General features: G+C 46.0%; 1 protein-coding gene across 1 annotated transcript in view; it reads right to left on the bottom strand.

Annotated features, from left to right (window-relative positions):
- Window positions 1–104: 104 nt before the first annotated feature.
- Window positions 105–9,972, bottom strand: part of LOC307248942 (protein TANC1-like) — a gene marked incomplete at both ends in the record, with an annotated part of 34,628 nt that continues 24,760 nt past the window's right edge. The window contains 16 exons of the mRNA XM_080025505.1: window positions 105–1,476; window positions 1,648–1,748; window positions 2,737–2,883; window positions 3,036–3,127; window positions 3,218–3,247; window positions 3,661–3,787; window positions 4,304–4,479; window positions 4,571–4,694; window positions 4,792–4,925; window positions 6,361–6,442; window positions 6,649–6,858; window positions 7,151–7,387; window positions 7,878–8,000; window positions 8,418–8,526; window positions 8,686–8,789; window positions 8,873–9,073. Of these exons, the coding sequence (XP_079881631.1) occupies window positions 105–1,476; window positions 1,648–1,748; window positions 2,737–2,883; window positions 3,036–3,127; window positions 3,218–3,247; window positions 3,661–3,787; window positions 4,304–4,479; window positions 4,571–4,694; window positions 4,792–4,925; window positions 6,361–6,442; window positions 6,649–6,858; window positions 7,151–7,387; window positions 7,878–8,000; window positions 8,418–8,526; window positions 8,686–8,789; window positions 8,873–9,073 (3,369 nt within the window). The remainder of the gene's footprint in view (window positions 1,477–1,647; window positions 1,749–2,736; window positions 2,884–3,035; window positions 3,128–3,217; window positions 3,248–3,660; window positions 3,788–4,303; window positions 4,480–4,570; window positions 4,695–4,791; window positions 4,926–6,360; window positions 6,443–6,648; window positions 6,859–7,150; window positions 7,388–7,877; window positions 8,001–8,417; window positions 8,527–8,685; window positions 8,790–8,872; window positions 9,074–9,972) is intronic.

Here is a 9,972-nt window from a genome sequence, read left to right as displayed (position 1 = left end):
CAGGCTTTGGGAAGGGAGCTGTTCTCCGACCAGTCTCCCTTGCTACCTTATGTGGGACATAGACTATTGGCATCAGCTCTGCACCTGTGCTTCGATAAACTACATTAGACGTTGGACTCTATAAACGAGCGCTTGGGTTTGATGGGGGCCATGTGCAGCGCCGGGTTGTCTCTGGTAAGGCTGGCCTGTCTGTGCCTGCTGTCGGGGAAGCGAAGCTGGGAGGTGGATGTGCCCTTTGCCTCTCGCTGGTGGAGCCTCTCCCCATAGTCCCTTCCCTGCTGCTGGCTGCTGGCCTGACTTCCAGAGAGCTGCTCTTGGAATGAAGCGCGTTTGAACTCATTGTTAAACCCTTGAAACTCCATTACTGACATATTGAAGCTCTCCACGCCTCCTCCTCCTCCCTGTCTGTTCTGGCCCGAGCTCAGCTGGCTCTGGACTCTCACCGATTTGTCCATCACTCCCATGAAGGGCCGAGGCTTGAGCTCAGGTTTGGTCTTGAAGCTACCACTGGTCTTGATGGGGCACGGGGTGTCCGACACCTGCTGCCTGCCGCCGTCTGATAGATTCCCACTAGAGGCCTGGCTGGAGCTGGAGCCCCTTGAGCCTGCTGTTCCTCCACCACCTCCTCCACCCTCCCTCCTGACTTCCATAGCAGAGCCCAGAGCCAAGGCCAGGCCATCCAGAGCCACAGCGTGTGTGGACAGTCTCTCCGAGCCCCTGGAGAAGCTGGAGCGCGGTTGGTACATGTGGAGCTGGCCGGGCGGGGAGGAGCTGGTGGGGGACATTGGGTGATAGTGCTCAGTGGGGCTGTGTCCAGACTGTTCACAGGTGGATACCGGGCCGATGTCGATGCCCAGCGCTGGTGCTGGCCTCAGGGAGGTGGAGATGTGTCTGCCTGGCAGAGGACTGGAGGGCCCGCACATAGAGAGAGGCCTGCCTCCCACTCTGCCCCCCGACTGCAGGGAGTGGCAGTGGTGATGAGTCCTGCTTCCCTGGCTCTGGCTGTGCCTGTTGTTGATGACAGGAACAGGCTCAGGTACGTCCGCAAACAGTTGGTCCTGCTGAACATATTCTTCTTGAGGGAAACACGGCGACTGGTCAGTTAGACCAAAGGGCAAACCTCCAGGCAGAGTCCTGTTGGGAGCGTACGGATTCAGAGGCCAAAACTCTGGACTTTTCCCACACTGGCTCACCTCCTCCTCGCCTTCCTCCCTCTCTTGGTCCTTCTTGGTGTCAGTTTGTTGTGCGGGGATGCTTCTCTCTAGACTCCCCTGTGAGTACACGTCAGTCTCCTCCTCTGTGGCTTGGTGGTGGTGGGGGTGAGTGTTTTGACCCTGTTGTGCGGTGCCGTTGCCGGATGTCTTCTGATGATGTTTGAGTTCTTCCTCCACGCGCACCAGCAGGCGGCGGATCTCTCGATTGGACGGGCAGAGTCGTGCCGCTTCGTGGAGGTCTGCCAGCGCTGCAGCAAACTGCCTGGAGAAGGGAGAGAGAGAGAAAGTGAACGGGGGACATTTTTCAAACTTAATTTACATTGCCACAGAGACATATCATCCCAGCGAATTTGCTGATCCTCGCAAGATTGACTTTCCATTAGGCAAAATGATTCTGCTCTGAAATAATATACTTTGTGTAATGGGGTTGTACCTGCTACTCCTCTTGGCACGTGCTCTGGCGTAAAACGCTTCATAAGACCGGGGCTTCAGTTCCAGGGCTTTTGTTGCAAAATCCTCAGCAATGCCAAAATCCTGTGTTTTTCAGATAGAGAAATACATTTAGAACTTTGCATGGTGAGCAGTGTTTTCAAGTGACTAGACCAGAAAAAGTCTGTTCTGCAGAAATAATCTGAGCCAGTTCCAATAAAGAATAGTGTCTGTGTTCGCATCCTCATTGCGTGGATCTGAAGATCGAAGCCTGTGTAATGAAACAGAACTCACGCCTCAATCGCTTTTATTGACCAGGGAGCGGAACGAGAGGGAGAGAGAAAACAAACAGGGAGCAGCTTGTTTTTTCTGCTGATTTTTTTCCCTGCTCTCATCATCGGTCTCAGGTGAATATTTAATGACGTGAACACACATTGTGATTCTGTCCTTGAGAGTGAGGTCAAAATGGCAGCCTTGAATGCGAGACTGCGAACGCTGCTTCTGAATATTTAATGACGGTATCGTGTCGTCCCTCCGCTAGCCCTTTGCTGCCTGCGTTCTGATATAATAGGTGGTTTTAGCCGCCCCTCCCTCGCACGTCCACAGTAAATAACGCCCTGCAGAGACACAGGGGAGGAGAGTGTGCTCGGTGTGCCAGAGAGAGTGACCTTATCACATCACATTATCTGCTCCATTATTCATTGGCCACAGTGACCCTAAGGATGGCATTTTTACACAGTCTGTTAGGACGTCTGTCATTACCAGAGTGGGTTCCAAGCCTGGCTGTTGGCCACAAACATCTATCTCTGCACTAACAGCACACAGTTACTCATTGTGTCGCCACCTGCTCCCAGGTTAACGTACGTACTGCTTAGCGGGGGAGACCGTGGAATTAGATCTAAAGATCTTTAGATCTTTTTATACAGGGAGCTATACCTGCTGCTGACATTACCTTTTTATGCTGATACAGATACATTATATATACAGTATATGTGGTAAGGAGCCACCCACCTTGCCCTCCTGCCAACCCCTCAGTGTCCTGCAAGTGTTAAATAGTGCATTAGCTCGATACAGCTGTACTGTGGGCCCTTACATTGGTTTTCCTGCGGCAGCGGGAAAGGTTTAGATAGAGGGAGACCCGCAGCTCCTTCAGTCCTTTCAGCTCCTCTCCTTGGCCCTCGCGGGGAAGCTTCCTCAGGGCGTACTGGTAACGCTGGCTGGCCTCCTTCATACGTCCCTTCTGAGAAACACGGTAGAATGAATGGCCAACAGAAAGATGTAAAGGCAATCTGTGAGAAAAAAAGACTCCTCTGCAGACCTTCTCAAGTAGAATGCTGCAAATGTTCCAACACTCCTCGCAACACACTGTCCATAGCATTGGCCATAACACACCTTGTAAAGCATGTTCCCTTCCTCCATCAGCTTCTGCAGCAGGATGAGGAGAATGTCTGGTTTGGAGGAAGCCATAGCCCACGTAGCGTGACCTGATGGAAGGGGGACAAATATTTATTTCTCTGGCGTCTCTATTGCCTCGTCCCCTCTCTCCGTGCATCTTACATAAATCAATCATGTACCTGATCGATCGTGTGGAGCCGTTCTGTAGCCTTTTGGTCGATTGGAGAAAGAGAGAGGCGCAGAGGCAGTTAGGGATGTGGATGTAAAAACTGCAGGTGCTGCAGAATTGCAAGTTACAATGTACTGTATAGAAGTAAAATAGGCAATTATAAATAAATGAATAAACCAGAAGAGCGTGCAGGTGCAAAAGTATAGCTCCATCCAATTGAGCTGGGACTTCATCGATTGGTAAAGTCAGATTCAGATAGACTCTTGAGTATGGTGAGTTTGTTATTCAATTGTATCCTCATTTAGGATGCTCTACTGCAGTTTGTGGATTTGTGTAACTACGTTGTATAATATCAAATGGCTTTTGGAATGTTTTGTTTTGAACATAAAAAATAACCTAGATATGGGATTTACTGCAGGGGTTGTTACGGTGAGCATTGTAAGCATTTTATACCCGTCTTGGATCCTTTCTTAAGCAGCGAAGCCACTAGAGCCGGGTTCTGGCAGCCAGCCGTCCGCTCTGACCCTCTGGTGTTGTCGGCTCTCTCCAGCACCGCTCCATGTTCCACCAGGCAATGCGCCTAGCCATGTGTAAAATTTCAAAAAACATATCATATTTCTGTTTTTATCTAAGTTTCCAGCAATGGAAAAAGCTGATATTTCAAATAATTTGGTTGATTAGATTACACATGGGAATGAAATACTACCCTTTACATCCCAATGATTAAGGAAATCTTTGATTATCGTCATCTTGTTAGTTTTGATTAGCATCCTGCTGTTACATGAATGTAGATTACATGAATGTGAGTCAGAATGCTCAAATTGAAGTATTTTTTTTATACTCCACGTGAACTGTGATTGCAAATTGACGTCCTGTGTTGCATAAAAATGCGACCTATGAATGTATCGTCATTTTGCTAACCATCCAATCGTAACGTTTTAAAACATAAGATTACACTTTCCAACCACAGGGGAAAAAGAAAAAAATCCTCTTTTAGGTAAGGAACATTTTAAAGTTAGTGCAAAAGAATTACATGATATTTAATTACAAGTTCAGATTTTTTTTCCCATCATCAAAAAAACAGATTGAAACCCACCATATCTGCGTCCCCGTTGAGGGCAGCTAGGTCAAGGGGGGTCCGTCCCTGTCTGTCTGGTTGGTTGGGGTCTGCACCCCCCTCTACCAAGAGCTGGAGCGCACCTTTCTGGCCCTTCAGACAGGCCCAGCTAAGTGCAGTGAGCCCCTCCTGATCAGCAGAGGACAGAGACGCACCTGGGACCACAAACAACACAAATAGTGTTCACATACAGGTACATTCAGAAAAACAGCATATTTATTGGGGAAAGGCCGGACTTACTCTCACCCTTTGACAGCAGCAGTTCAACAATGCTCACGTGGCCCTCGGAGGCGGCCAGCATGAGTGCACTGCGACCCTGCTTGTCGCTGACGTTGTTGTCTGCACCTTGCTTCAGCAGCAACTCCACAACCTGGGGAAAGGGAGGTTCAATTATTTAAAATAAAAAATGGTAGAAAAAGGACAGAACTGCTTTAGTGAAGAGCGACATGATGTGCCAGTGATAAGACCTGTGTGTGTCCATGTTTGGTGGCAGTAAGCAGCGGGACCATGCCCCTGCGGTTGGGTATCTCAAGGCCCGGCCCCCGCTCCAGGAGGAAGGAACACATCTCCATCCTCCCTCTCCCTGCTGCCGCGCTCAGCACTGACAGAGGGTAGAGGCATGGAGATGAGACGGCCAGGCGGAGGAGAATATGGAACAATTGACACATTTAGGAGAGAAAGTAGAAGCAGGAGTGAGACATAATAAAGGGATTGAAAGACAAGGCTGTTTTTAACCCCCTCAGCTCTGCTCTGTGGTTCATTTGTGGAACTATACAATTGAACTGAGGCACAGTTTGAATATTATCTGGAAATAAAGATACAATATGCTAAAAACACCTGTACTTTCTCTTTCTTTTCCCCCCTCTTTAACAACAAAAGGAAACTATTTAGAGTTATTCCCAACCATGTCTCCACACACTGCATAGGTTGCCCCCTCCTCGTCCAGCCAGTGTTACTTTGACAAATGATGGGTATTAGTCTTTTTTTTTAGTATGGGCGTCCTCCAGCTAAATGAGCTGGGGATAGATAGAGGCTAGGTATTGATGCCATTCCCTGACCTCTAAGTACCCTTGATAAATGACATCATGTTTCATGTGCCCACATGCCTCAGTGAACAAATCGATTGTATAATGCTGCCTTTAAAGAGAAGTTATTGTTGTGAGACCAAGAAAACAATGAAAAACTAATCATAGCCTTTTGTTAATGTTTGTGCAGCAAGACAAAATGGTGACGGCTGATGCATTAAACATGCAAACTTACTGAACCAGTGAAAATAATATTAAGGTGAATAGTCAGAAGCTGTGATGTACAATGTATGCACTACACTACTATATATTATAATATACTGTCTTGGGTAATTGTATTCCTACGTGAAGAAATCTGAATTTGACAATCATTTTATCCTCGTAAATGGACTGTAATCCAATGATGCCAGCACTAAACATAAAACATAAAACAAAGCTCTTGCACTGTACATGCAAAGGTGAATGTTTCAGAGGGTATTTCATGCTCTCACTTTTTCTATCTCAGCACTGGAGGGTACTGTTTGATAGAATTATACTCTAATGGAGCTGCAGACACAGATACAGGCTTCATCCGAAATGCTTTCAGGAAATCAGCCTAACTAAATTCTGCAAGCTGCACTATCGCATCTGTGATAAAGGTAAAAGTATTACAGTTGAATAACAGCTGCTTTCCAGATCCTATAAATGTGTCTGGACAAGATATCCTGCGTGATAAACATGATGCTCCCTTTCTACCAAAAACAAAAAACTGTTTACAAATCGGATCAACTTCTTGATATCAACCAGAGCATCCTAAAATCCCAATACTGAAAGTACAAATCTAGTACCCCAGTCAAAGAGCTCCCTCTACATCCACATACAGGTAAGTTAACTGTTTAATATGTATTCATTGCACAGAGCTAGAATGTGCCACAAATGCAACCCCAAAGCCCTTGAGAATGACTCTACAGTAGAGCCATACTGATGGACCGAAAGAGGTGAGAAAGCTAAATTTATCCGACTGAAACGTACCCGTTTCTCCCCAGAGAGAGTCGTGAGCATCCATCTGCACTGCCAGCTGTTCATCTTTCAAGTCCAGCAAGCTCTTCACTACCTGCAGGAGAACACAATCATTTTACAGTCTCTGTGTTGCTGCTGAACAAAGAAAAGCAGAGTGCCCACAGACCTTTACCTCGGCATTCCACATCTAATAAACCCTGTACATCAAACAAGGACAGGAAACGTGCACTGCATACAAAAATACATTTCAGCAGAATATTGAGAATGTTTTTGTCGGAAGGACCTTGAGCTGATTCGTACCTGTGTGTGTCCCACACTGGCTGCAGCTGTAGCTGCCTGCTGTGCTGCCTGTGTTTTCCCAGTCACTGTCTCATTGCTGTGGTGCTGCTGTGGTTCAGTGGGGATCTCTGTGCCCCAATCATGGCCCAGCAAGATGTAGATGATTTCCACATGGCCCTTCAGCCCAGCGTGGACCAGCGCACACTGGCCATTCTTATCAGCATGGCCCACCTGGCACAGAGGGGGTACACAGAAGGACTTATAACACTGGCCCTGACCAGTGCCTTTTAACAGGCTGGCCTAGATCAGCCGTGTTTATGTCATCTGTTCCCCAGAATAGATCCTGAAAGCGTAGTGAATGTAAAACCAGGGCTGTTCAGGATATCAATGGTGTAAAGGTATTGAGAGACAGAGTGTTCTTCTGTCACAGATTTAAATCTGAAGTATCCATAGTAATTATGCTGGTCATGCCCTCCAAACCCACATTTGTCAACCTTCCTCTCGGCGCTGAATTGACACTGACCTTTGCCCCCTTCTTGCAGAGCAGGCTGACGATGTCTGCGTATCCTGCGGCGGCAGCCAGACAGAGAGGCGTCATGCCGCTGTCAATGGTCCCATCTACTGGAGCTGCCATTTCAAGCAGCAGAGCGACCATCTCCACATGCCCAAGGTGGGCGTGGACAGCCAGAATGGGCGCGTGTCCTATAACCTCTGTACACCAGGTCACGCTAGCGCCACCTAGCATCAACAGGCGACTTACCTGCAGAAGTAAAGGTAACACATAATGCTAATTTTGTGGTTCAAAATTGTAATTTGAGATTATACTAGATACTGTTTTCATGGTCCAGTGCCAATGCTGAATCTCCTCTTTTCAGCCTTTCTCTAAAACGCTCCGTTTTACAGCCTGCCTCTTTGAGCCCCGCCTTCCAAAAGTCCTGAATCTAAATACCGGTTTGAATCCAACTGCCAGGTAGATTCAGGGCTATCTGGGGTGTGCTAAATTAGGTTGGTAATGAAGGGGCATGGCTCCTCCCCTTATGATATCACAAGGGGAGATAAATCTGACTGGGGTTTTTGAACCCAGGTTTTCAGTATGGTGAAGGTGGAGAAAAAGAGAAGGTTGTTTTTTTCTCATACTTTGGGAGTCACACTGGGGACCCATATACATGTTTAATAATTTCTCTGTATATAAGATAGATTACATATTTGGGCGTTTTTTTTTTGCATTTTGCAGAGCACCCATATGTCACCTTGATGTTCGGTGTGTAGAGGTTCCTCAGGGAGGCCAGGGCAGCGGACAGGCTGTCTGTGCTGCAGTTCACCCACACGGCTTGAAGAACGCTAGAGGACACACCTGTCTTCTTACTCAGACCCTGTGAGTGTGTGAGAGAGACAGATGGATGGAGAGCGGCAGAGAGAGAGAGAGAAACAGAGAGATTAAGCTTGCTCAGATGCAATCTGTGGTGCAGAATTTGAATTGTGTCCCAGGAGTAAAGCAGTATGTACAGAGTGTGATGCCAGGCATGCAAACAGTACAATAATCACTGTACCGTGGGTGTTATTATGAATATAAGTAGTTGCTAATATGTGTGGGCGATGTTGGGGACAGGGGTTAACTCTTAATTGCACACGTCTTAGTGTGTTTCCATGCCACTATACACATTAAGTGGAGGATCTTGCACATGTACAGCCTTTGGAAATTGAGGAGATTCAGAAAGGTTTAAGTGCAGCCAGTTCCAGTCATAAACCTACATAAAAAGTTATACACACAGCATCACAGTGGTTGGTACCTTGAATATGTGAGCCTTGAGGATGTGGTGTCCCAGTTCCATGGTCTGCTGCCGGTTCAGTTTGCCTTCCTGTCTGGAGAACATGAAAGCCAGGAGAGCGTGGCCATTCCTGTAGACATGCAAATATAGTGCTTGATAATAAAAAATGGCTTAAGTTCTACTGTGCCAATAAAAATGTATTTTTGACAGGATTTTACACACCCACTGACAGTACATGCATTCTTAGAATTTTCTGGTGTGTGACCTTGTGTAAGACTATTAGGCTCACCTAGGCTCACAAAGAAAGTCTGTGCTCTCTCCGTCTGCTCTCCAAACCAACCACTCTCTGAAGGAGGGATGACACAACATCCGCGTGCCATCCCTGCGTCTCACCTACAAACACAAGCGATACAGAAAATGTCGTGAACGGTACAATTAAGTGAAACAACAGTCAAATCTTTGAAACAGAGTCTTACCATAAATCCAGCCAGGCTGTCTAATCTCTGTTGGAAGTCTATCCACTCCAGCTCCCCCCTCACGCTGCCTGCATTCAGTGCCCTGAACATTTGTTCATCAGTCAGAGGGTGCAGAGACGACAGTGCCACATTTAGCATCGGAAGAACCCGTTCAAAGACCTCTTTATCCGGAAAGCTCACACGACACATCAGCAGGTACACCTGAGATACATTCACATGTTAGACTGTTGTGAGACTGCAATAGATTTACATTTTCCTAAACTGACAATCAGTTATCTAATTTTATTATTTTGTCTAGTTGGCATCTCAGTCAAGTATAGGTTTTGGGATGTATAGCATTCATGTGTCTGTAGCAAGCAGTGAGCTGTACTGTGCAAATCAATTGCAGGGAAAGTTTTAGTAGGTTGTCACATATTTACTTGTTAATGTACTAGTAGTTAATGTCACATCTCATAGACTTTAGGTATTGTGGAACTTGCTCTTTATAGTTTTAACAGGCTTCTTGGGAGCTCATATGCAAGGTATTATACATGATATCCCTAACAACAATCAAAACAATAAAAAACAAGAACAAGGCTAAATGTGCAGTACAATAGTATACAAAATCATTAATGCAAGTATTCTGACATGTCCTCATAACTCTGGTAAATTGGGATCAAATTGAGTTAATCTTTGAAACTAGTTTAAATACTGTAGTAGCCTTCTACTATTACATAGTATTAAGTAGACTTCTAAAAAGTACACATCTTTAACACACCTTTATGCTTGCTTTTCTAAATCCGTGATCCAATCCTTAAATCATCACATTCCCACACCTTTGTGTGTATAATAAAACTCATCTGCTGTTCTATTTTAAACTGATGAGTATGTCACATTACAATGCGTTTGTCATTTACTGTAGTCACTGTGAACTATTTTTGGTATTTTGTATAAAAATCTTTGATCCTACCTTTTTTAAATGGTACTGTGAGTACCGTCTCTCCTTTTTCTGAAAACAAATTTCTGAACAATGGCTTTTGCCGGTGTACCTTGTGTGGGGACTTATGGGCAGTGATTGCCTCAGCCTCAGGCGAGATGCCATTTCATGGCATGCAGCTCAC

Source organism: Ammodytes marinus (assembly GCF_949987685.1).
Source record: "Ammodytes marinus genome assembly, chromosome: 1".
NCBI classification, from domain to species: domain Eukaryota; kingdom Metazoa; phylum Chordata; class Actinopteri; order Uranoscopiformes; family Ammodytidae; genus Ammodytes; species Ammodytes marinus.
The sequence above is the reverse complement of the archived record's forward strand: the minus strand, read 5'-3'. Positions and strand labels throughout refer to the sequence as shown.